Genomic DNA, 27,856 nt, shown 5'->3' with positions numbered 1-27,856 from the left:
TGGGTTTAACAGACATCTATAGAACATTCCCTCCAAACACAAAAGAATATACCTTCTTCTCAGTGCCACATGGAACCTTCTCTAAAATCAACCACACACTTGAAAACATAATAAACCTTAATAGGTACAAAAAAATTGGAATACCCTGTGTATCTTATCAGACCACCATGCTTTAAAGTTACAATTCAACAAAAATAATTGTAGAAAACTTACAAACTCATGGAAATTGAACATGCACAATTGCATCATTCCTGGGTCAGGGAAGAAATAAAAAAATAGAGTTCCAAGAATTCAGTGAGAATGAAGACACAACATACCCAAACTTATGGGACACTTTGAAAACAATGCTAAAAGGAAACTTGATAGCACTAAATGCCCACATGCAGAAAATGAAGAATAGTCACACTAGAGAACTACACAACTGAAAGATCTAGAACAAAAACAACTAAACTCACTCCAGGGGAGTAGACACCAGGAAGTAAGCAAATCGAGGGCTGAAATTGATAAAGTAGAAAGTAGGAAAACAATACAAAGAATCAATGAAACAAAGAGTTGGTTCTTAGAGAAAATCAACAAGATAGACAAACCTTTATCCAAACTTACCAAACAGCAGAGAATGAACATGTAAATTAACAAAATCAGAAATGAAAAGGGGTACATAACAATGGACACTGAGGAAATCCAGAGAATCATCAGGTCATAATTTGAAAACCTGTACTCCACAAAATTCAAAAATCTAAAAAAAAAAAAATGAACATTTTTCTGGATAAATATCACTTACCAACATTAAATCAAGAACAGATAAGCAATTTAAATAGAAATATAACCCCTAATGAAATAGAAGCAGTCATCAAAAGTCTCCCAACCAAAATACCCCTGGGCCTGATGATTTCAGTGCAGAATTCTACCAGAAATTCAAACAACAGCTAATAGCAATTCTCCTCAACATATTCCACACAATAGAAGCAGAAGGGTCATTGCCAAACTCTTTTTACGAGGCTTCAATAACCTTGATATCCAAGCCACACAAAGACACAGCTAAGAAAGAGAACTACAGACCAATATCCCTCATGAACTTTGATGCAAAATACTCAATAAAATACTGGCAAATCGAATCCAAGAACACATCAGAGAAATCATCCAACATGATCAAGTAGGCTTTATCCCAGGGATGCAGGGATGGTTCAACATATGAAAATCCATCCATGTAATGCAATATATAAACAAACTGAGAAAGAAAAATCTCATGATCATCTCACTAGATGCTGTAAAAGCCTTTAACAAAATCCAACACCCCATCATGATAAAGTTCTTGGAGAGATCAGGGATAACAGGAACATACATAAACATAATAAAAGCAGTATATTGCAAACCAATAACTAACATGAAACTAAATGGAGAGAAACTCAATGTGATTCCTCTAAAATCAGGAACAATACAAAGCTGTCCACTCTCTCCATATCTCTTCAACATTGTACTTGAAGTCCTAGCTAGAGCTAGGACAAACTTTCAAACTTTCACTAGTTTCAGATGATATGATAGTTTATATAAGCAACCCAAAAAACTCTACCAGGGAACTCCTACAGCAGATAAACACCTTCAGGAAAGTGGCAGGATACAAGATTAACACTAAAAAATCATTAGCCCTATTTTATACAGAAGATAAATGGGCTGAGAAAGAAATCAGAGAAACATCACTCTTTACAATAGCCACAAATAACATAAAATACCTTGGGGTAATGCTAACCAAACAAGTGAAAGAACTGTATAACAAGAACTTTGAGTCTTTAGAGAAAGAAATTAAAGAAGATAACAGAAAATGTAAAGATCTCCCATACTCTTGGATAGGTAGGTTCAACATAGTAAAAATGGCAATCATACCAAAAGCAATCTACAGGTTCAATGGAATCAACATCAAAATCCAATCACAATTCTTCACAGACCTTGAAAGAACAATTCTCAACTTCATATTGAAAAACAAAATACGAAAGATAGCCAAAACAACCCTGTACAATAAAGGAACATCTGGAGGCATCACCATCCCTGACTTTAAGCTCTATTATAGAGCGATAGTCCTGAAAACAGCTTGGTATTGACACAAAAACAGACAGGTAGACCAGTAGAATCAAATTGAAAACCCTGATATGGACCCACACACCTACAAACACCTGATTTTTGACAAAGAAACTAAAATTATGGGAAAAAGAAAGCATCTTCCACAAATGGTGCAGGCATAACTGGATGCTGGTGTGTAGAAGACTGCAAATAGTTCCATATCTACTGTCAGGCACAAAACTTAAACACAAATTGGTCAAAGACCTTAACATAAATCCAGCCACACTAAACCTCTTAGAAGAGAAAGTAGGTGGTATCCTGGAATGAATTGGTACAGGAGACTGCTTTCTGAACGTAACAACGGTAGCACAGATACAGAGATCAACAATTGATAAATGGGACCTTCTGAAACTGAGAAGCTTCTGTAAGGCAAAGGACACAGTCAACAAGACAAAATGGCAGCCCACAGAATGGGAAAAGTATTCACCAACCCCACATCTGACAGAAGGCTTATTTCCAAAATATACAAAGACTCAAGAAGCTAGTCACCAAAACACCAAATAATCCAATTAAAAAGTGGGGTACCAAACTAAATAAAGAATTCTCAATAGAGGAATCTAAAATGGCTGAAAGACACTTAAGAAAGTGTTCAACATCTTTAGCCATCAGGGAAATGCAAATCAAAACAACTCTGAGAAACCATCTTGTACCTGTCAGAAGGGCTAAAATCAAAACACCAATGACAGTTTATGCTGGAGAGGATGTGGAGAAAGGGGAACACTCCTCTACTGCTGGTGGGAGTGCCAACTTGTACAGTAACTTTGGAAATCAGTATGGTGGTTCCTCAGGAAAATGGGAATAAGTCGACCACAAGATCCAGCAATTCCACTCTTAGGCCTTTACTCAAAAGAAGCACATTCATACAACAAGGACATCTGTTCAACCATGTTCATAGCAGCATTATTAGTAATATCCAGTTAGATGCCCCTCAACTGAAGCATGGATGGAGAAAATGTGGTACATTTACACAATGGAGTGTTACTCAGTGGAAAAAAACAATGGAAACTTGGAATTCACAGGCAAATGGATGGGACTAATAGAAACCATCCTGAGTGGGGTAACCCAGTCACAAAAAGACAAACATGGTATGTACTCATTCATATGTGGATTTTAGATATAAAATAAAGGATTACCAGACTACAATCCACACAATCTGCTGTTTTCCTAGCAGAGAAGCTAGGAAACAAAGAGGACCCTAAGAGAGACATACATGGTCCCCTGGAAAAGGGGAAAGGGACCAGATCTCCTGAGCTAATTGGGAGCTTGGGAGAAGGGGAGATGGAGTTAGGAGAAAGAGAAGGTGAGAAAAGGGGGGAGAGGAGGACATGAGAGAGCAGTAAGATTGAGTCAGGGGAAGAATAGAGAAGAGCAAGGAAAGAGATACCATAGCAAAGGGAGCCATTCATTATAGGTTTAAAGAGAAATCTGGCACTAAGGAAATGTCTAGAGATCTACAAGGTTGACCCAACTAACAATCTAAGCAATAGTTGAGAGGCTACTTTAAATGCCCTTCTCTGATAATGAGTTTGATGACCACCTTATATGCCATCCTAGAGCCTTCAACCAGTAACTGATTGAAGCAGAAGCAGCAGACACCACGGCTAAAGACTGAGCTGAACTACTGGAATCCAGTTGCAGAGAGGAAGGAGGGATGAGCAAAGGAGTCAGGATCAGGCTGGAGAAACCCACAGAAACAGCTGACCTGAACAAGGGGGAGCTCAATAACCCCAGACTGATAGCTGGGAAACCAGCATGGGTCTGATCCAGACCCCCTGAATGTGGGTATCAGTGAGGAGACCTTGGAAATCTATGGAGCCCTTTGTAGTGGATCAGTACTTATCCCTAGCATAGGAATGGTCTCTGGGAGCCCATCCCACATGGAGGGATACTCTCTTAGCCTAGACACAAGAGGGTTGGCCTAGGCCCTATCCCAAAGGATATGACAGACTTTGAAGACCCCCCTACAGAAGGCCTCACCCTCCCTGGGGAGCAGAAAGGGATGGGATGTGTGTCAGTGGGGGCAGGGAAAAAAGTGGGGGGAGGGAATTTTGATTGACATTAAAACAAGCTTGTTTCTAATTTAAATTTTAAAAAGGGGAAAGGGGGGGTACATAAGAACAAACACTGAGGAAATCCAGAGAATCTTGAGGTCATACTTCAAAAACCTGTACACCACAAAATTGGAAAACTTTAAGGTGATGGACAATTTTCTTGATAAGGACCTCATCCCAAAATTAAATCAAGAACAGATAAACAACTTAAATACACCTATAACCCCAAAGGAAATAGAAATATTTATCAATAGTCTCCCAACCCAAAAAAATCCCAGGCCCAGATGAATTCAGTGCACAATTCTACCAGATGTTCAACAGGATTATCTGTGAGGAAAGCTCACCACCTTTTAGGAGGTCAAAGAAAGGAGTCAATTCTTCAGTAGTGATGGAAATTCAGGGCCTCATCCAATTAATTTCCCCCAAGTTGGGTTTTAACAGAAGAGACAATATCAAGAAATAGCATGGAACCCAAAATCTTAAATCTTCAGACTGGTCTGAATCTTTTCAGGAGACACCTTAAAATCATTGGCCGGTATTATGGCAAGACATTTGGCAGTAAGATCTTGGAGGTCAGACAGGTTGGGACAACCCAAAATAATATCATTTGTATAAATGTAGAATAATATAGTAGGATGACCAATCAAGGAAGAGAAACTTTGTAACATATCATACTGACAAATAGGAGGGATATTGGCCATGCTCTGGGGTAGGACGGCCCATTCAAATCTTAGGTCTGGCCTGAAAAAAATTTGTTGAAGGTATGGAAAATGCAAGTTTTTCTACATCATCTGGATGTGATGGGATAGAAAAAAATCCTTAATATCAATAATAGTTAAATAATGGGTGCTGGGAATGGATGGAATCCAGAGGAGTCCCCTCTGGGGGTCCCAAAAGATATCATCCTCTCATTTATTTTCCTCAAATCATGCCAAAGCCTCCAAGAGCTATGGGGCTTTTTTATAACAAAAACCAAGGGAATTCCAGGGACTGGTTGAAGGCCTCAATGCACCAAGGATAATTGTTGCTCAACTAATATATGAGGTTGTTGTAATTTAGGGGTAGACATAGACCACTGCTGAACCCATACATGATCCCCAGGCATCCACTGAAGTTTTGGTGGGAGGAGGGGGGGCAGTGGCCCTTAGGACTGGGGGTGAACCCGGGAATGTTTTTGTCTGAATTTTTCAAAATAAAGATCATCTCTATAGTTGGAGCGACTGACCTGTCTTTGTTTAAATTGTTCATACCCTTCTTGGCCTACTATCTCCTCATAGAGGCCCTTATTATTATTATTATAGTCAGTAGTGATATAAACCTCAGGTTCTCCAAGTATATCCTGACCCAGAAGGTTGGCCGTTAAGTCAAACACCATTAGAGGGCTCACCTCCTGACGATTACCCGATTACTGTCAGGAATGGTGCAGGGTTGCCAGTTAGCTGTTTCCCATGACATTGACTGTCAGCCCACACTAAGGTGGGCCTGGGATCAACTGCCAGGGGCTGGGGGGACTTCCACCTTTCTTATCACCGTGGGATCAGCCCCAGTAACTATGAGAAACTCGAAGGTCCTTTCGAGGACCATTGGGGTCATTTTTGGTCTTAAACCAGGAATCAAAGGTATGATCCAGGGTGTTCTGAAAGCCCTTTTCCCCTTGGTTAACCGGGCTTGGGGATGGCCCCTGGAGGAGTTTAAAGGCTCACCTTGAAGGCTGAACTTGGATCTGCACTCCCTTTGACACCCTTTCTTACATAAGGGACAAGGTGTACGAGGCACATTAGAGGTTGTAGGGGCTGCCAGGGTGTTTTTTGCTCCGTTGGGACATTCCCTTTAAAAATGACCCTCTTTGCTGCACCCCAAACACTTCCGTCTTTTCCCCACCAAGACCTGCTGAAGGGCATTAATCAAGTTGGTCATTTCCTCCTGGCAGGCAGCCTGCAAGAGCAGAGGCCTTTGATCTGGTCTGATGGGTGGTGGACCCCATGTCCTTAGAGGCCATGATCCACCTACCCAAGAACTGGTCCCTCAGCCCGGGACAGACTAACTTGTAATCAGTTGTCATCCTATCCCAGACTAATGTCCTAATGAACTTATCACGCAGTTCATCAGAAGGAAACTTTCTTTGTAGACTCCTCTGTACCCTTTCTATAAAGGAGGCCAGGTCCTTCCCTGCCTTCTGGGTGATTCCTGAAACAGGGGGACTCCATCAGGCCCTCCTCAAGCTTTTTCCAGGCTGAAAGTCCCAGCTCTTAGATCTGGTCTCATAAGGGTCAGGGATGGCAGCCTGTTGAAAGCCTGTAGAGAACTGGTCAGCAGTGCCCGAAAGCATGCCAAAAGTAATTGGGACTGCAGGGCGAGCTTTCTGGTTTCATTCAGCCTGGATGCCACACTCGTTCTTGAAGAAAACAAACAAACAAACAAACAAAAAAAGCCGGTGGGCTCCACTTCAGAAACATGGAGCCTGGGAGCACTGCCCTAGCAAGGTCCTTTGGATCCTGTGTGGTAAAATGATGAAGAGCCAAGGCCTGGAGGATGGTTCAGCCCAGGGAGAATTAGGTCCCTCCTCTGAGGACTTTTTGATCAGGTGTTTCCCAGTGGTACCAGGCAGCTGGGCGGTTTCTGCCTGCTTAATATTGACAGGGAAGAGACTGGTCATTCCCCCCTGGACGCACTCTCTCTGCAGTAAGTCAGGGAGTGCAGAGGGGGTTCGGAAATGATTAGTGGGGGGTGGTGATTTAGAAGTGCTTCTTAGAGGGCCAAGGAGCATTTTCAAAAGGTCTAGGGACAGATATAGGGGCTCGGGCTGGTGTGAGGGACTAGGATTTGGTTTTGGTTTTTCCTGTGTTTCTTTATCTCCCTTTGTCCCTTCCTGGATTGGTGCCCCAATCTTCTCCCTAGAGGGAGACACTGTCTGAGCATCCCTAGAGGGGGGATCTCCCCTTATTCCACCTGAGCTCTCCTAATTAGGGTTTCAAGCCTATCCCTGGTATACCAATCAAAAAGGCTACTCTCAGGCAGCCAGGGAGCAGTCTTGAGCCTGGAGGGCTTGATTATCAGAAATATTAAGGCCTCTACTTTTAAGCAGGACCCATAACAACTCTAAGGTAGGATTTGATTTGGACAAGGACTGTCTCATAATTTATGAGGGTACACTCACCAGTGGACTGATTGGCCTGTCAGCATGCTTCCACTGAAGAGATGTTTCTCACATGGGACACCAGTCTGCCAGGTTCTCAGGCAGATAGAGCTGAGGAGAGTCAGTCCAGCTGGTCTCTTCCCAGGGCTGAGTGGAAATGTGAGTGTTGGTGACCCAAACCTCCCCCCTCCTAGTTACTGGGGAAAAACACACTGAGTCAGGAGACTTATTGAAGCAGGATCTCATTTTATTGCAACAGGCAGGAACTTATATAGGGTTAGCCCTATATAAGTTAGGGGATGGGAATCTAAGGAGGGGGTAAGGTGACATTAGGAGTAAGAGCCAATAATATTCCACCAAGTTGGCAGGTAGCGAGGCAGGGGGCAGTCTTACATCAGGCCTTGCTGAGTCATTCCCATGTGGAGGTTACAGGCCAATGACGGGTGGCCAAACTCTAGGCAGGCTCTGGAAGTTTCACTGGGCGTTGTGCTCAGGCCACTTTAGGCCAAACAAGTGACAATGGTGTGACTGGGACAAAATCTGAGGCCACTGGCAGTGGGGCCAAGATCTAACACTAACTGCACAAACTGACTTAGTGGAGCCCACTCTATATGGAGAGATACCTTGCCCAGCCTAGACACAAGGGGTGTGGAGGTGGAGAGGTGCCTTGGTCCTGCCTCAACTAGATGATGAGACAGACTTAGTAGACTTCCTAGGGGAGGACCCTCTCCAAGGAGCAGATGGGAGGTGGGGGGGGCCTTGGGATTGAAATATAAAAAATAAATTAATGAAAAAAATTTTAAAAAGATGGCAGACTGGAAAAATAAAGCAAGTAGTACTGGGTGTGGTAGCATTCTTAATCCCACCACTCAGGAGGCAGAGGCATGTATATCTCTGTGAGTTTAAGACTAGCCAGGAAAGCTAGCTTGGGCCAGCCAGGAATACATAACTTCCTAGAGGCATTACACTTCTACTAACCATATAAAAAGCCACAAGAAGACTTACATCCTTTTGATCTATGATTAAAAGTCATTCAGCCACAGAATCCTAATTTGCTTGAACTGTGAAGACAGGTGAGACCACAAGTCCCCCAGCTAGGTGAACTGGAACAGGAAGAATGAGAAACTCCTCCAGGAAGCACAGGGCCACTTCTCCACTTTATCCTGAGAACGGAAGGAAGGGGTGGCCACCCTACATAAATCAGAAGCCATAAAGTTTCAAGATGCATAAACCAAAGGTAAACTTAAATTCTCCAGAACAAAATAAGAAATGTACATTTTTTATTTACTTATTAATTATGTACACAGCGTTCAGTATTATGCTTGTATGTATGCCTGCAATGCAGGCCAGAAGAGGACACCAGAACCCATCATTGATTGCTGTGAGTCACCATGTGGTTGCTGGGAATTGAAATCATGACTTCTGGAAGAGCAGCCAGAGCTCTTAACCTCTGAGCCATCTCTCCAGCATCCTGAAATGTACATTATTATATGAGTATATATAATAGAAATGGATATTTCATAAAATAAAATATGATGGTTTATACTATTCTCACTACTATAGGTGAGTTTCTGTGACATGCACCAGGCAGTCCAGCAATGCCCACATGCACCCTGGGCTGCTCAGTCCTGCATGCTGGCTGCCCTGCAGTGACAATCCAGCAGTGAAAGCGGGGAGGTCCTGGAAAGCTGGATCTGCTGGGTGCACATCCTCCTGATGCAGGTTCTGGGTCAGTGCTGCCTCCACCACACTCAGAGAAGTCTCTCTGCACATCCAGACCTGTGATGGAAGGAGAATGAACTCACACAAGTTTCCTCTGACTCCACATGGGCACTTTTGCACAAGTGCACTAACACACACACACACACACACACACACACACACACACACACACACACACAAAGTGACAACAACATAAAGACCCTAAGGTATGGACAATATAAAATGTACAGTTCACTGTTGCAAACAATTTTTTTGAGGCAGGGACTAACTATGTAGCATAAAATGGAGTGGAACTCACTTTGTAGACCAGTCTGGCCTGGAACTCAGAGATCCACCTGCTTCTATGTCTCCAGCACTGGTCTTAAAGGTGTGTGCCATCACATAGGGCTGATTCTTGGATTTTGAGCTCTAATAGTGGGCTACTCAAGTATTACTAATGTAAGATGTACTGTTGTACTAAGGCACTCATTGAAATTCACTACTGTACTAAGGCACTCATGTAAAATGCACTGCTGTATTAATGCTCTCGTGTAAGATGCACTACTGTAATAATGCACTCATATAAAATGTGCTGATTATATTTGGCATCTTTAAAATTTCATCTTTCTATTCAGATATTTATAAATTTCTCCTCATGATTGCTTTACAGACATCCATGTTTCTACAAATGTGTGTATGGCTGCATCATATGATTTTACAAAAAATTTTTCAGAGAATTTTCATAATTATTTTACTTCTCAAGGTATGTGGCAACACCTATTTCATTTGTGATGAAATAGCTGTAATAATCTCTTTGTTCTTTATCAATCTGTATAAAGACCTGTCAAAATCAGTATACATATCTTTTTTGGTCTAGAGGGGTTTTGAGGTTGAGACAGGGTTACTCTCTGTGGCCCAGTCTCTCTGTTCATCTGAGGGACTAATCCCTGATGAGAAGTGGAATCTGACTTCACAGAAAGGAAGCCTCCTCACATCACTTTTAAGTATCTGTGTGGTGATACCTTCACAAAATGGATAGAAGCATTTGATTCTCAGAGGGGACACTGCTCTGACAGTAATTAATACTCTTTTACATATGGTTATTTCTAGGTTCAGAATGCCCTTGTCAATGTGATCAGATAATGGACCTGCCTTCACTTTTTCATAGCTTATCTGGCCAGTAAAGCCTTAAATGTAACCAGAGCTATGTTTAACTTCTCTTTTAAGTTTATATCCCATGGAAGTTAATCACTCACTTTAACTACTGATTTATGAACAGGAGAGGAGAAGGTCATCCGTATAACAAATGACCAATACATCTGGAAATATAATCAGACTGGCTTATTGCTTATGCACAGAATAGTGACATATAGGGAGGCTAGTTTTCATCTCAGTGGTAGAATTTTTCAGAGGTATCCGGACATTGGCTGTTGATTGTTTAAAGTAGGAACAGAGAGTACAAAAAATGTTCCTTATCATCAGGATGCAAAGGAAGAGAGAATAAATTCTTTTAGTCAAGTATAATAATGTAATGTCCTTGAGGAATTATAGTAGGAGCAGGGAGCCCTGACTGGAGAGCCCCCACTGCTTTCATAGTCACATTTATGGCCCTAGGCAAAAGATAAATTGAATAATTTAAGAAAAGCTGGCTAGAAACAAGCCAATATAAGGCTTGTTTCTTCATAAGGAAGTACAAATCTCTATGTGTTTATTTGGGAGCTGGGTGGTGGACCCCCAAAAGAGCAAGGAATAAAAAAGACTAACTACAGTAGACAGCATAAAAACCATGCTATAAAAAAACTAAATTAAAAATGTTATTTTGCCACAATAGCAACAAATATGAAATCATTAGCAGGAAGATAAATCTAAAATCCTCAAATATTTCAGTATCAAAGAATTGCTTCCATATAACTCTGTGTTAAATAAGAAATCAATAGAAAAACTGTAAAATATTTTAACATGAGAAAAAACAAACACCTGGTTTTTATAACACAATGAAACCTTTAATCCTATGGCAACTGGGGAGAACATCTTAGCAGGCCCAGCTCTGGCAACCCAGGCTTCCAATAAATAGAATAGCAGGAAATTTCTGCAATGGTGGGAAGCTTTCAGGTTGAACATTCTTTGGAGCCTGATTCTGGCTTAATCTCACCTGTTGTCATGAGAACTTAACACTTCCTGCGTGGGCAACAAGCAGAGGAGCAAAGTGACAGGGGCCTTCTAGGTTAGGGTGACAATAATATAACCACAGGGACACATTGGTGGACACTCAGAATTTTCTAAATTGGAAGGTTGTGTTTATGCAGTTGTTACAAATGTGCAAAAGGTAAAGTTAAAGAAAACATAGAGACTGCATCCCAGACACAAACATGTTTGAAACTAATGGTTTGACACTGGCAGACTCAGGAGACATATGAACACTATGCTCTAAGGAAAGATGGGAAAATCATTTTCTCAGCTCAAGAAAATAAAATTTCTGATAGAAAAGCAACTGTAATATATTATATCCCTTGATAGTCTATATTACTAATATATAATATGTCACATATATATTAGTATATAATATACAATTATATGTTTTTAAATATTATATTAAAACTGTAACATATATCATTTGAATGACTTGAGAGATGTAGGAGTATTATGCTATGGGTAATAATGGAAAAATCACTTTCTCACCGCATTTAACTGAAACTTCTGATAGAGAAGCAACTGTAAATATTATTCAACTTAGATGAAGGTGAACATGAAAAACATTTATCAAAAGACAATAATGCAAGCAGAATTCCCCAGTGGTGGACAGATGCAGTAGTGATCCCCAAGCAGAATCTAAGAACTCAGTTCTGGGAGCATGAGCCATGACTGAAGGGCGCTGATTGAAATATGGGGATTCTGAAGAGAATGAGTCTCATTCTCTTCCTACATTCCTCTTCTTTACACAGTGAATGTCACAACAGAGGCCGGGAACATTGCTAGACAGTGCAACTCACAGAAACGTGATGTGTTCTGAAAGTTTTCAAATGACAGATCGTGGAAGGGAGACAGATGACATACAATGATTGACAGGTTTTCTTTAATGACTCAAAAGAGGAAAGGTGATGTCATTTCTTCAGTTTCAGTATATTTCTGTCTGTCCAACTACCAGAGATAAGATGGAGATATATATATATATATATATATATATATATATATATATATATATAGAGAGAGAGAGAGAGAGAGAGAGAGCAGACAGGCACACAACTGAGCCTGATGGAGCAGCACCCCCTCTAGAGCAATGAGCTGTGACATGCTCTTTCCACATACTCAGAAAATGTGTTTTAAACATTTCTCTATTGTGTGTACTGAGTCAGACCTCCCAGTCATGTGAACAGCTACAGTGATGTAATTTTCAAATCAGCAAGGAGTTCATTGATAAATCTCAAAGACAAATGGGAAATCAAAGACTGTGCACTTATTTCTTAGGTCCTGCTAGAGTTTGAAAAAAAAAGTGCTGTGAGCTGACCTAGGTAAGATTCTCCTGTTGACCTAAGTAATCATGATATAGTAAGATTTGTGGTGTAAACAATAAACAAACCGTAGGTAGACTGGAGAGATGGTTCAGTGATGAAGGACACCAGATACTCTTCCAGAGTGCTCATATTCAATAACAACACCCACATGGTGCCCAGGATCATCTGTAACTCCAGTTCCAGGGGATCTGACACCTCTGTTGACCTCGATGGGCAACTAGCATGTACAGACTGCACACATGCACACATTCAGACAAAGCACCCACACACATAAAGTAATAAAAGTTAAAATCAAGATTCTATGCGCTTTTCTCCTGGGCTAAATCACAAGGTCTGAAGATACTGTTTTCTTGTGTTTCAGTGGTATTTGTTTGAAACAGACATTAAAAATTACTTTCAGGGGAAGTGTCTGCCATGCACAGATGAAAGGATTGTTAAGGGGAAATGTAAAATAATAAATGCTTACAAAAGTAAGGCTTCCAGTCAGCAATCTTAATTAACACCCTAAAAATAAATCCAAAAAAAGTAATCTCTGGAAAGCAGAAGTCAGAAAATGAGAAAGATAGAGAAGAATCTGCAAAAATAGTTTGTGTAGATGCACTAGAAGAAAATCGATGAAGTAGAAAACAAGTCAAGGAGGACACTAGTTCCTATCCCTCTGGAGCTCCCTGTGCTCTCTCAGAAATCAATGGGCAAGGAGGATTCAATGATACTCAAGTCAATAAATGTGCTGCAACAATGAAGAGAATGAAGGGCAAAGGTTTCATGATCCCCTCAACAAATGCAGAAAAAGGTGTCAAAACTCAACACATGGCTGCTTGACATGGGCAGGTAGAAGACAACCAAGGGCCTGCCTGTTACCCCCAGGCCCAGGCTGGTGAAGGACACCCACAGGCCTACCAGATGATGCTTGGCCTAGTGGCCTGGGTGGGTAGAAGATATCCACAGGCCCATCTGGTATTATGCAGCTTTAGGTGATCATTCACCATAATGGTGACATATATGGAGAGAGAGAGAGAGAGAGTGGGAGAGAGAGAACGGTTAATTTGCTATGGAAAGTGGCAGATCTGAAGAGGTGAAGGTGGTAATGAATTGGCTGCTGTAGGTGGCCTGCTTGCCCCCTGGGGCCATGGTGATATTCAGTCCCAGGCTGCTGCTGCCAAGAGCCATGCTGGGCCCCTGGCCCTCTTGAGGTGGGGTGTCTGTGGATGTCCACAAATCTGTTACCACCTAAGGCCCAGTAGATGTTTAGGTCTGGACCACTACCCGGGGACATGTTGGTGTCTGAGGGTTATGCTGCCAACAGTGCCATACATATCTGAGTGGCCTGTGCTGCCATGCAAGGCCATGTTAACATCCCTGTCCCTGTCCAAGCTGCAGCAAAGGGCTCTGTGTGGATTCATTGCCCTACTGCAGCAAGAGTCTGTGCTAATATCTGTGTCTCCTGCTACCATCAAAGTCCATGTGTATGTCTGGGGTCTGGGCTTCCACCTGAGGCTGGAGTCATGTTGAAGTCTAGGAACCTCTCTGATGCTGGGCCCATAAAGTTCTGAGTGACCTGTACTGCTATTGGAGCCATAATGGCATCCAGTCTCAAGCTGCTGCTGAGACATATGGGTTCATTGTCCTGCTGCACCTGAGACCTCTTGACATCCATTGCCAGTGATAACACGGGAGCCCATGCAAACCCTGTGTTGAAGTCTGAGCGCCATGCTGAGCCAGCCCTGCCACTCACTGGCTATGAGAGAAAGCTGGTCCTGACCTTCATGGGAGAGTTGGTCCTGCCCCTTTATGGCCCTGGGAGAGCTAGTCCCAAAGACCAGGCACTGGCCTGCCCCTCATAGGAGAGGTGTCCCCTGCACTTGGAAAAGCTGGCCTCCATCCCTCACCAGGGGCATGGGAAGGCTGGCTCCACTACCTCTTGCCTGAGGGAGGAGATCCCAGTGGCCCAGACAGACCAATTCAGGCACACATCCAAGACTTTGAGTTGGCCCACCCTAACATCTAACCCATCCATGACCTGCCAGAGTGCATGAAGGGACTGGTTTTCATGTACTATAGCCACAGGGTCTCCAAGCCTCGGAGCAAAAGCAGGATATCTGAGGGGAGTTTCAGTGAGGGTCCAGTATTGATGGTGTACCAGAAGCCAGAGGGCTTGAACCTGACCAACAACTCACTATACAATGAACACTTGCAAATAAAGGGGCTTGAACAAAGGAGTTTACTCCCAATGCCACTAAGACAGATGAAGAGGTAATAGAGAGACAGGAAAGGCAGGGGGAAGTGGGGCTTTTGTTTTATTTTGTTTTAGCTCTTGTTTGCTTGCTTTTTATTAACATTTTTATTTCTTTTCAAATTTTCTTGTGGGGGACACTACAAGGGTGAGAGGTAGATATGGAGGGACTGAGAAATGAGCAGGATTGGGGTGCATGATGTGAAATTGTCAAAGAATAAATAAAGTAATTAGGTTGAAAAATATAAACTTAAAAAAACACACTTTGTGATGAATTCTGTCAAGAAACTATGAGAAGAATACCCTTACACACACACACACACACACACACACACACACACACACACACACACACGCACGCACGCACGCACGCACACACGCGCACACACACATGCACACATGCATGCATGCACACAGACTCATATTACACCACAGTTAATAGCATAGTTTTAACAGTGAGAAGTTGAACTCAGGAAGGTAGCTGCTTTGACAACATCTACTCAATATAACACTAGGATAACACTAGGAGTCCGAGGTAGAGCAACTGGGCAAGAAAATGAAACAAAATACATCTAGACTGGATTGTAGAGGTGACTCCAATTTCTATAATTGGTGAAAGCTATCCAGGACAGACACTCTGACCAGAAACACAACCAGTAAATTCTTGGAGAGAATCATACCTCTGAAAGGGAAATTCATCCTTTTTACACAGTGAAGAAAAGTTCTCATGCCTTGCTCCTAGCACAGCGCAGTTCCATCCAGAGTCCACATGGTGGAAGGAGAAGGGATTTCCAAGTTGTCCTCTGACCACACACACACACACACACACACACACACACACACACACTCACTCACATGAATGAACACCAGTTTTTAAAGAAAAGAGCTACGAAAGACACTCCAACCCCATCCTGAAAAGCAGCCTAGACAGCACTCCACTCAGGCTGATTGCAAACACATAAGGGCTCTTGGGGGCTGCACAGCAGGAGAGTCCTGGCTCTGGGGGAAAGAAAATCACCTTGAAGGACGTCTTAGTCTCTATGTATTGCTATGAACAGACACCATGAGTTAGGCAATGCTTGTAAGAGAAAGAATTAAATGGGGCTTGTTAGTTTGAGAGGCTTAGTCCATTATTGTCTGGCAGGCAGCATGGTGGCACACACTCATGGTGCTGGAGATGTAGCTGAGAATACATCCTGATCCAGAAGCAGAGAGTAAGACTGGGTCAGGCATGGGCTTTTGAACCCTCAAAGCCTATACCCAGTGACACATTTCCTCCAACAAGACCACACCTCCTAATCCTTCTAATTCTATCAAACAGTTCCATTCCCTGGTGACTAAGCAATCAAGTATATGAGCTTATGAAAGCCATTCTTATTCAAAACACCACAAAGGGAGACTATGGGTGTCTAAGAACCAGTCTAGAAAAAAAATTGCCTTTCTGGGGAGGACTGCTTCATTAACACAAAGAGATGAGTAAGGAGCCATTGAGTAAGCCCCCAAATACAGTTTCACCATCACATTTTGGTCTTTGCAGAGAAGTGGAAACAGAGACTATATAACAAGAGTGACAACCACAGTCTAGGAATACTCTACACCATCTGCCAGAAGAAAATAAAGGTCTCTAATGAATCCTGAAAACTGAGTTGTGCTTTAGGACATCCAGAGAACAGGAGGAGAGAGACTGTAGAAACATATCATTAATTCAGAAATGCCAATCTTGACTACTGAGCAGTGTCTCAGGGTAAGAACTAGACACCAAATTTGCAGAACTTACAAGCACTGGTGAGCATGGTGGCTGAGTGGGTAAATGTGCTTGTCTCCTAGCATGATTCACAGGCTTGTTTCTTCTTAACTTATACAAAACTAAGATCATCAGAGAGGAGGGAAACTCTACTGAGAAAATGCCTCCATGGGATCAGAATATTAGACTGTGGGCAAGTCTGGAATGCACTTTCTTAAGAAGTGGTTAATTTGGGAAGGCCCAGGCCATTGTGGGTGATACCACCCCTGGTCGTATGGTCCTAGGTGCTATAAGAAAGCAGGATGAGTGAACCATGAAGAGCAAGCCAGCAAGTTGGACTTTTCCATGGCCTCTGCATCAGCTTCCAATTTCCTACCCTGCTTGAGATTCAGCCTAGGTATCCTTGTACTGGGGATACATAAGCCAAATAGACCCATTCCTCATCAATCTCGTTGGTCATGGTGATTCATCACTGCTACAGAAACCCTAAGTAAGACACAAAACAACTGAGTTCCAGCTGAAGAACCCAGTGACTGGAGGAGGCTTCACTGGAAGAGGAAACAGATCTGCAAGAGGCTCAAAGGAATAGAGCAGAGGAGATTCTGTACACGGAGCATCTTAACTCTACACAGGTGAATCCACAGTGGGAGGCCACGTAGCTTGACTGCAACTGGACCTGCAAGAGCTGGATAGGTCCCAATTCACAGTTTCTAGTGGCCTTTTGTCCTGTGAGAGCACAGTAAGATAGATTCAACCTGCCATATTAGTAAGAGGAGGTGACTGAAAAGGCTTGTTTGTCTGGGAACTCCAGATGCCCTTGATTGTCACCATGATAAAACACTGAGACTTTTAGTGAGTCTCAGGATCTAGTAAGAGTCCCTGCCAAAGGAGAGCTGCAGACTGAGCATCCAAAAAGTGTAACATGGACAACAGTGGGCACAACTACAGTCTTGAGTGTGAGTTTAGTGAGATCACTTAATAGGTAGATAATCTGATGTTAGGGAGGGAGAGGGAGGTCAGTGCAGAAGAACGTGGGAGGAGGGTAAAGGGGAACAAGATTGATACAGTTGATCTGATAGGGGAATATGGGAAATGAGGTCTCCTGAGAGAAGGGGGAGAGAGGTAAATACAGGAGAAGACAGAGGCAGGTAAAATAAAATACGATGGGTAGAAAAGCCAGGAGGATTGATACTGTTAACTATTTACCTAAAAAATATAACAAATGTAATTCACTGATTGACTGTACATATATAGTTTTAATGATCTATTTTTATGTGGGCTGATGGCACTCCCTCCAAGCCCCAATACCAAGCAAGAGAATCCCTTTTTGAATGGTTGCACAGGGCTCTCCAATAGGCTGTCAAGAGGCTCCGAGAACATGCAGCCTACTGCTGATGCCCTTCTTTATCCCCAGAGGTGGAAGGTAAGTCTCTATTGCTGAAGACACCATGCACTTTAGAAAGGGGGTCCAGAGGCCCCTGAGCTGGAACTGACCTAAAGTCATCTCCCTGGGGTACTAGCTTTCATGGTTCCAAAAGGTGCCATACAAGCTTCCAAAGGAGGGAGGCAGCCAACAGTGACACCCAGCTCTGATGCCTATGACTACATCAATGAGCAGCAAGTCACAGTAACCCTATAGGTGCAGTAGTGGCACACATAACTTGGTGGTCACCAGCAGCTCTCTCATGGAACTTAAGACCAGCTCAGCAAGAGTGATAGCATGCCTGGTACTGGAAACCTAGCCAACTAATCAGTGCTGAAGTCATGGTGATTGGAGGAGAATGTACAACCACTAATTTACTAAATCAGCATAATCTCTAACAACAATTTATAAAAATTTGTCCTTAAACACTGGGGTAAAGGTATTCTTCACCCCCATCAAGTAAACTTCTCTTTGCAAAGGATGGAGACCACTACAGAAAACCACAACCCATCAATATGAAGAGTGGTGCCCCCCAGTCCCGAGGGATACACCTTCAAAACACTCCCACACCTAGGGGTCAGGGAACAATGCAGAAGAGGGGATGGAATTCCAACATGGATCCTCTGGAAGAACAGTCAGTGCTCCTAACCTCTGAGCCATCTCTACAGGCCCCAGAAGCTGCTCATAATTGAATGATTGTGTGATTGCAGAACTTTCCTAAAGGTCTTAGGGTAAAGTGTCACGGAGTTAAGGAGAAAAGCACAGCCTTGCTGACAAGACAGTGATTGTCTTCTTTGTGTGGGGGTGGGGAGGGTAAAGGAAGGAGATGGAGTTTGGGGAGGGGAGACTGATTAGGGCTGTAAGTGGCTGGGGAATGCTGGGACCCTGGCCAAGAATTAGGACAACAATTTAAAGGGAGGAGGGATGGCAGGGTTGAGGGGAAGGCACCAGGTGGAGAAAATGAGTCTGGGATCGAGATGGAGGAAGTGGGGAGGTGTTGGGAAGTGCACAGAGGCCAGCTTTGGGGGTGGGGGAGATAAGAAAGGAGGTTTGAGAGAGAGGAGACTGGTGTAGTGGCTGAAGCCAGTGTGTGTCAAAGGAGGTGTGTGTCATAGACACAGGAGAGAAACTCCTCCTCGTGTGACTCTAAGTTGCTGTGGGCTTGACTGGCCTTAGATTACACATGACTCATTCTGTCAGCAAGTACACCGGGAAAAAAAAAAAAAAAAAAAAAAGTGACTACAGGGGAAGGCTTTGAGTTCAGGCAGCATATTAACATAGGCATGAGCGGGGGTGGGGACCAGCAAACAGCAGATCTCCAATCAGATCATAGACTCCGCCTCCCAAAGGGAGAGGCTATAGCAGTCTCTAGGAGAATTTACAGAACGCATTGTGGCACTTTAAGCATAATCGTCTGCAGAGCGGCACTGACACCTCATCGCTTCTCTCCACAGCTCCTGTAACTAAACCTGTTGCTCAGGGTATGGCAAAGAAAGCAGCCACCGAGCACATGGCTCTGTGCTTCTCGGTTCTACTGATTTGTCTGTGGTCAATGTTGCCACTAGGTGAGTTACCGCGGTCTAACTGGATGGATGCAGGGAATTGGTGGAGGGCAGGGTGGCAGAGGGTAGCAGTCCTCCTCCAAGAAGCTGCTGCCAGAGAGACACACTGCACAGTCCCTCGCCCCAGCCAGTGCCACACACAGACACGCCTCTGGTGTTGTGACACAGGACTGACACTATCCTCACCTCACCCACATTCCAGCCAAGGGATAGTTTCTGAAAGTACAAACTCCAGAGGACAAATAAGGAGGGCAAGATGTCATAGGAGAATCTGGTATTGCCCTCAGCCCTCGGCCACACTGGGGTCCACAGAAAGCCTAAACCTAGTCAGGAGGACCTTAGGTGAGGGGCACAGTGAGAGGCCCAGCCAAGACCCTTGGCAGTGTGTGTTCTAAAGACTCTTCCCAGGGGATTCCTCTCAAGCCCTCCACAATTCCTGAACTGCTGTGCACTAGAAATTTCTTTCTCACCTTCCCACAGTATTTTTCCAGGAGATCACAATAGATGCTTCAAGGATCAAGGATCCTTTTCTCTCTTGTTCACTGTTTCCCCCCTGCTGTTCTTGCTGTTGTTTTGTTTTATGGATTTCACACCATAGTCCACACTAAAGAATTTGCAGCAATCCCTTCTCTCCCTAGATCTGTCAAGTGCTGGGATTAGAGATCTGTACCACCAAGCTCAGCTTTGATCCTATCTGACTCTTCCACCAGCAGCTGCTCAGCTCCCTTCCCTGCCTTTCCCACTCTCCCATCCATTAAGTGTCTTTCTGTCCCTTTCCACCAGGTGAAACTCTGTGGATTAGCACCTCAGCTAATCAGGGGTGACTATAATGGATCCTGGCAATGGCACTGGGTGGGTTTATGTGGAAGATTCTGCCCTTGCCCCCCCAACAGGCCCATGTGTCTACCTCCTGGGGAGATGACATCTGACAAAATTGTTGATTTAGGCAGGAGTGGGTTGTCTTTTATCTTTTTTCTGAAAAGGGCAGGCACTAAATATCTTCCACCTGGCAAGCCTCACTTTATCTGTCCTGCATCAAATACTCAATTCTGCATTTAGTGTGACAGACTCAGAAGGCAACAAGCTGATGAATGGGACAGCAGATTTGCCCTCCATCATTTTTCTGACCTAGATTTGGGTGTATCCCATGTGCAAGTATTGGTACCCATCCTCCAGTGTGTCTTCAAATGTAATGCCAAAAGATGCATATATTCCAGTCAGCATTGGGTTCTATACTGCCTATGATTTCTGGGACAGCTAGAAACAACAGGAGGAGGTCCAGGATTTAGGGCTTAGATTTCTTATCCAGCCAGAGACCACTTGTGCATTGAATGGTGATGCCCACAGTGACTGGACATTCCTACATCATTAACAGTCAAAACAGTGCCTCAAAAGACACTCACTTCTTAGGAGACTCTAGCATGTATGGAACTGATGGAGCTATCCAGCAGAGATGTTCAAGTCTTTATTTTCATTCTTTCTTCTGTCCTTTATTTTTTCATTTCTTTAATTAGTTTCTTTCTTTTTTCCTACTTTTCTTCCATCCTCTACTTGCCTTTTTTACCGCATGATTCCAGAAGAACTTTCTTGACCCAAAGGTAGAGACTGTCCCTGAGCCCCTGCTCTGCATCCCTGACCTCACTGCATGTTTCCTTCACAGATGCTGCTTCTCTTTGCTACATCTTCACTGTTGGCAAGTCAGGGTCTGGACCATGGCAGCACAAAGTCCAAGGCCAACTGAACGAAGAGACTTTCCTTTCCTACAACAGTATCAACAACTGTCATGTGTTTGGTGTTCTGGGGATCAGACTGAATGCCACAAAGATCTGTGACAAACAGGTTGACACTCTGAAAGATGGAGCTGACCTGATCAAGCAGCAAGTGATTCGCATGAATAATATAATCAGAGGTAAGTTTCAAACGGCTGGGGATGTAGCACAATGGTAGAGTGCTTGCCTAGCATGCATGAGGTCCTAGGTTCAATACCGTCTGCTACAAACTAAATAAAAGAACTTATTAGAACAGGATCTGTGGCAGGGTAAGGACATGGAGGAGAAAAAAATGAATGACCAGTACTACCACCTAAGAGTTTCAGCAGCAAGTCTAAAATGTGGAGGGAAAAACAAGGTCAGAGGCTGGAAAGGGAGGAGGATAGGTAGACAGGATTAGTCAAGGTCAGAGGCTGATCTCTTTCCTATGGGCACAGAGCCCCTCACTCTGCAGGCCAAGATGCATTGTTGGCATGATGGAGATGGACATTTCAATGCATCCTGGGACATTGGCCTCAATGGACAGAAAATACTGCACTTTGACTCAAGCACTGGGAAACTGACTGAAGTTGGTCCTGGATCCAGCTGGATTAAAGAGCTATGGGAGGAAGACAGGCATGTGACTGCCTTCTTAACAGTGACCTCACAGGGGGACTGTAGGTCCTGGCTTCAGGAGGTCACGTTGCACTTGGGAAAAAAGCTGCAGCCTACAGGTAACAGGAAGAATGGGAGGAAGCTCTCTGCAGATAAGGGTGTGTGTGTGTGTGTGTGTGTGTGTGTGTGTGTGTGTGGTGTGTGAGTGTGTGAGTGTGTGTGTGTGTGTGTGTGTGTGTGTGAGTGTGGTGTGTGATCTAATCGCCTTGAGTTCTTGGGTTGATGGCCGCTTTTTCCATCATTCATTGTGTTTCTCATCTCCTGTCTCATTGTGATTACACTGTTCACTCACTGTGGTTCTCAATGGCTGTCACAGACTGAACATCCCTTTACTTCCTGTCCTTTTCCTCATTCTAGAGTCACTGTTGCTTTTCATCTCACCTGATCCTCCTTCCCTGACACCATCCTCACAGGACATCCATCCTCATGACTCCTCTCCTGCCGGGGGGGAAGATGACAGCCCACCATTACCCTGTTTCCGCTAACATAGCTGCATAGGTCTTTTGAGGTGAGGTAACATCCCCTCTCCATTCCTACTCAGGACCAACCTAAAAATAGTTGCATGGTAACAGGGATTGAGGTGGAGAGAGGAACTTTGGATGTTGCTAAGGACCCAAAAGCTAAGATGAGATTTCCTCAGATTTGAGATCTGGCCAAAGACTCAACATGTGTTTCCACTTCAGCCTCACCAACTGCTACTCCACATGTGGACCAGCCTCCTTCGTCACTGGCCATCAAGCCCAACATCTCTGTCCTGCTGATAATCCTCCCCTACACTCTTCTGTGTTTTCCAAGAGGAACCCTTGACAATGACAGGTACTGAGGACAGTGTTGGGAGTGGGGTGAGAGAAAGATGGGTGAGGAGTGAGGAAGCAGAGGGAATTCCTGGAGTCCTACTCTTGTCTCAGCATCTTATTGAGAAAGGAGGCGGGAGACCTGGAGTTCATGTCACCTGCTAGAAATAGCTTGTGCACGCTCAGCCTTGGCTCAACATGAATCAGGTCACAGAGCAGTGGGGAATGAGGAGGGAACACAACATGTACCTAAACACAGCAGGCTCCTAATCAGGAGGGTCCCATGGTACAGATGAGGAGACAGCAGGAAACAGAAAGAAATGGTGCTTCCTCTTAATATGTAGGTGGAAGAGGACTCCACGCCACAGACACAGATGAAGAAGATATAAATAAAGAGAATCTCCAGTTTCAAGACCACTTGCAACTCTTGCATCAGACCCAAGTTCCATTCCCAGCACCCACATGGCCGCTCACAAACATTCAGCTCCAGGTCCAGGCGATCCTTCCCCTTCCTCTCCACAGACCCCAGGGATTCACACAGTGCACTTACACAATGCAGGCTCACATTTATACAAATGAAATACAAATAAATCAAGCATCAGCAGCCTCCACAAACCCTGGAGCAGTGTCCCCGCTGAAGGCTGGGGTGACTGAGCTGCTGCTGGAGTCTAAGGCTCCCATCTTGGCTGGCCAGATGGACAATGTGGGTCAGGGACAGACACACAAGTGTGATGCTGCTGTCAGATTTTGAGAGTTTTAGAATGAAAGAGAAATCATACCTTGAACCCCACTCGAGGTCTGGATAACCAGGTCCCAGAGCCCTTTCTGGCTAGAGGTCCTCCCTGCTCCTCCAGCCCCTCCCATTAGGCCTTGAGTAATGAAGCAGAGCTATTCATTACCACTTTATTCTGAACTTCTAGGCCTGCAGCTCCACCTGGGGCTGACTCTGGGACATGGGAAAGGAGGAGGAAGACTGTACAGGACCCAGGGGGACCCTGGAGAGCCCAGGGGGGATGGTGGAGGGAACTGGATGACCCTCAGTGACAGTGGCTGTGGGTTGGTGATGACTGGGTACAGGGCATCCAGGAAAATGGACCTGGGCTTTACTCAGACCCTTCAAAAGACGTGTTTCCTTGCTGTAGGGTGAAGATGCTTCAGAGAATGTGAGGATTCATGTGGTACCACTGATCTTCCTCTCCACCAGCCTTAATCAGATGAATCTTGATGCTGCCAACATAGTATTTCACATTCTTTCACTCTGTGCTAGTTGCTTGGCCTTTTTTAAATATCATCTTGTACTGTTTACTTGGTGCTCCCTAGTGGGATTTGTCCTTACATGAGATTACTTGAACTAGAGACTAGAAAAGAACATGGTCATGTACCTAACCTTAGCTTAGGCAACAGGATGACCAGATCTCCTTAGAGGAAATGTGAAGTTTTTACACTTGTGTATATAAATGGAATATTCAAATATCTCAGGTATCACTAAAGGAAACCTGTAACTATTAATCATAGGAAACAGAAATAGAGGACTAGCTGTTTAGTAGAAGTCATGAAAATTGAAACACAGCCCTAGATCTTAGTACAATGGACTCCATGATGGAAGCGCTGTTAATGCTGTAAAACTCAGCACATAGACAGCACTACTTACCAAACTAAAACAAAGGCCTAATCTATCCAAGTCCATGGTTAAGGGCAAGGCTCTGAATGTGTTAACCTTGCTTTTTAGCTTCTGTAGTTCTGCTTCTGGCTAACTGTTCTTGTTAACTGAAGTTTGTCCACAGACAGCATGGGTTTTGGGCTTAAACACTGCCTGAGAAAGGCTTGGTGCTGCACTGGGATCCCAAACACCCATTGTAGTTGCTGACCAGCTAATAAAGAGTTTCCATTGACTTATATCCATGTCTGAGCGGTCTTCTCTGGTAAGTACCCCACAACATTGCTGGAAGTCCCATGGAGATCTCAGAGCAAGTCCTTAAACACCAGATGTCTCAGAGCCCCTTGCATCAGGGAAGAATGTGATGGCCAAGGCACTCTTAGGGCATTGGTCCTCAACCTGTTCTTCACAAACCCTTTGCCGGTCAAAGGGCCCTTTCAAAGAGGTCACACAACAGATATCCTGTATATCAGACATTTGCATTGTAATTATAACAGCAGCAAAATTACAGTTATGCAGGATCAATAACAATAATTTTAGAGTTGGGGTCACCACAATATGAGGATCTATATTAAAAGATCACAGCATTAGGAGTTTTAGGAGCCAATATCCTAGGGGGTATGCAACATGAGTCCTGTGTCCCTGCGGCTCCCTTTGATCAATTGCTGCCTCTTGCTTCAGAGGAGCCTGAATCTCTGTAACACGAATAATAAAAATGCAGAGATAGATATTGGGGTCCAAGCTTAATATCAGAAAAGCTAAGTAGCCAGCCAGTAGCTCTTACCTCTACCAAGGCTGAAGTGGAGATACTATCTTCCCTGTGATTGGAAAATAATCTCACATGAGACCATCTCTAGTGTTAGGAGTAAAGGCCTGAGCTCTGTTACTCTTTTAGACTTATTCACTCTTGTGTAGCCCAGGGTGGTCTTGAACTCAGATCCATCTGCTTCTGTCACCTGAATCCTGGGATTAGTGTGTACCATCTCTGCCTGACCTCCATAGCTTGTGGCTCTCTTTGCATTCTGATCTCCAGGCAAGCCTAATTAAATAATGAACAATATATCATCACATGTCTCTACTCCAAAAGGAAGCAAATTAGAAAGTAGCCTGGTCTGTCACATCTGTAGGCGTATCTGGTTAAATCACCCTCTCTTTGGACACATAGGAGAGGTTTGACAAGGTCACTGCCCCAGTGTGGGGAAACTTGTCAGATGTTACAGGTTTTTCTTTTCTGTTCAGTTGTATGAAAGTGTCGTGGTCACTACTGATTTTCTTCTCCCTCCCTCCCTCCCTCCCTCCCTCCCTCCCTCTCTCCCTCCTTTTCTACCTCTCTCCCTCCTTCTCTCTCTCTCTCTCTCTCTCTCTCTCTCTCTCTCTCTAATTCATAACTACTAATCTATGTATTTCTACATGGTTTTATCTTACTGGAGAACTTCCAGTATCCTGTCTTCCCAACAGCTCCATGGCATCTCTCTCTGGTGGTTTCTTTCTGTCTCTTCTCCCCAGTATTCTCCTCATCTGGTAGCCCACCTATACTTCCTGCCAGGCTACTGGCCAATCAATGTTTCATTCATCAACCAATAAAGAAACATACATACAGAAGAACATTCCCCATCACACCCTCTCAAAAAACAAAAAGAAAGTTAAGGTAGAGGTGAATAGATATATAGATGATAGATAGATAGATAGATAGATAGATAGATAGATAGATAGATAGATAATGGAAAAAATAAAATACAACTCTCATTATTCACTCATCGAAGGACCTCCTTTTGTTTTGCAACAAATGGAGATTGTTATAAAGATTTATATCTGTTAAATATTCAGATAATAGGTGACCTTTTGTACCCAACCTCAACTGATACATCTACAAGGAAAACCCTATGTCTAAGTCTCAGGGAATATTGGAGGAAAGGGATGGAAAGATTCTTTTAAGAGGCAGAGGACCAGGATGTTTAATGCCAGTGTCTTCTCACCATGACAAGGGTGCTATACCCATGAAATCTTGACAATATGGCTGTCTAAGGAAGACCTGCACAATGACAATACCAATTGACTTACCAATGTGCATGGGGGAAATTTTATAAGGCCCTGTCTCTACTTAAAGAGCATTGGACACCTGGTGGCTGTTGAGAGATGGAGAATTAGCCTTTTCCAATGTCAAGTCCTCTAAAAGGTTCTCCAGTTGCAAGTGGTCAACCATAAACAAAGGAGCATACCAGGACCACTAAATGGACTCAGAAGGGTAAGTGCATGAGTGTGTGTGTGTGTGTGTGTGTGTGTGTGTGTGTGTGTGTGTGTGTGTGTTATGATGATTAAAGATATGGTCACAAATAAGTGAGAGAGGAAACAGGGAGAGGGGAAGGGGTTGGAGGGGACACGGGGAGGGTGGAATTGATGTAATTGCTCTACTTACAAAATTCTTAAAAAATCTTCATTTGAATTTTTTAAAAGAGGACAGGTGACTTGCCAGATATATAGGTCATGTTAAGAAGTGTCCCACTCTCCCCTGGGGAAATATATGATCTGAGAGCAGGGGTCAAAACATTGTCTTTCCCCTTATCCTTGTTATCCTAAGTGATTTGGGCTTCCAAGTATGGGCTATTGAATGTGGAGAATATCAGTTGACTCAGTACAAAGAACAAATCAACAAATCATCATTGAAATCCTGCCTTTTAGCTGGGCATTGGTGGTGCATGCCTTTAATCCCAGCACTCAGGAGGCAGAGGTAGGCGGATCTCTGTGAGTTTGAGGCCAGCCTGGTCTACAGAGCGAGTGCCAGGATAGGCTCCAAAGCAACAAAGAGAAACCCAGTCTTGAAAACCCACAGAAAGAAAGAAAGAAAGAAAGAAAGAAAGAAAGAAAGAAAGGAAGGAAGGAAGGAAGGAAGGAAGGAAGGAAGAAAGAAAGAAAGAAAGAAAGAAAGAAAGAAATCCTGCTTGGAGATTAACCAAAAATCAACAAAAATCAATCTTTAAGTAAGTTTTGACTAGGTTAATACTTTGGTTTTTAAGTAGTGAGTAGCCTAACAAACTCAGAAGAGGCCACAGGGACATTATCTTGACTGACCATAAATTTTTGTTATTTAAGCAAATAGCTTTTCAATTTTTTGTAGAGGGCAAAGAGTCTTGTACACATAGATAAACACTGGAAAAGCCAGGATAATTAAACACACAGCTCACCTCTTCAAAGGAACGAGGTACTAAGATGCTCCACCTTATCTCCTGGAATTTATGCTTTTACTTATCCAAGACATTCTTCTCTAAATCTTGAGCATTGCTTTTAGAGCATAAAACCCACTCTTGCATGTGATGTCACCTGTGCTTTACAGCAGCCTAAGTGACTTCTGTGTTATCTTAGGGCCAGGCCAATCCCGACACCCACAGACATCATGTTTAACTCAGTCAAACTCCCAAACCCTAAATCTGGGGCACTACCTCATTCTCATGAAAGAAGCCAGATGTACTTTGTACTTTTACTCAGTGTAAGTATGAGTTAAACAGTT

The 27,856-nt window shown here is 43.6% G+C and overlaps 1 protein-coding gene across 3 annotated transcripts in view; it reads left to right on the top strand.

The window, feature by feature from the left end:
* Positions 1 to 24,590, top strand: part of LOC100768899 (UL16-binding protein 1) — a 157,714-nt gene extending 133,124 nt beyond the window's left edge. Inside the window, exons 1-6 of one of the 3 annotated variants that reach the window (XM_027400985.2) lie at positions 19,274 to 19,480; positions 21,138 to 21,386; positions 21,684 to 21,959; positions 22,258 to 22,344; positions 22,584 to 22,716; positions 23,837 to 24,590. In XM_027400985.2, the coding sequence (XP_027256786.1) occupies positions 19,399 to 19,480; positions 21,138 to 21,386; positions 21,684 to 21,959; positions 22,258 to 22,344; positions 22,584 to 22,716; positions 23,837 to 23,861 (852 nt within the window). In that variant the 5' untranslated portion in view covers positions 19,274 to 19,398 and the 3' untranslated portion in view covers positions 23,862 to 24,590. Of the gene's footprint in view, positions 1 to 19,273; positions 19,481 to 21,137; positions 21,387 to 21,683; positions 21,960 to 22,257; positions 22,345 to 22,583; positions 22,717 to 23,836 lie in introns of those variants that run through there. The other 2 variants (XM_035440398.1, XM_035440399.1) reach the window with 2 other exon arrangements.
* Positions 24,591 to 27,856: the final 3,266 nt, after the last annotated feature.

This window comes from Cricetulus griseus, chromosome 2, assembly GCF_003668045.3.
Source record: "Cricetulus griseus strain 17A/GY chromosome 2, alternate assembly CriGri-PICRH-1.0, whole genome shotgun sequence".
NCBI lineage: Eukaryota > Metazoa > Chordata > Mammalia > Rodentia > Cricetidae > Cricetulus > Cricetulus griseus.
The sequence above is the reverse complement of the archived record's forward strand: the minus strand, read 5'-3'. Positions and strand labels throughout refer to the sequence as shown.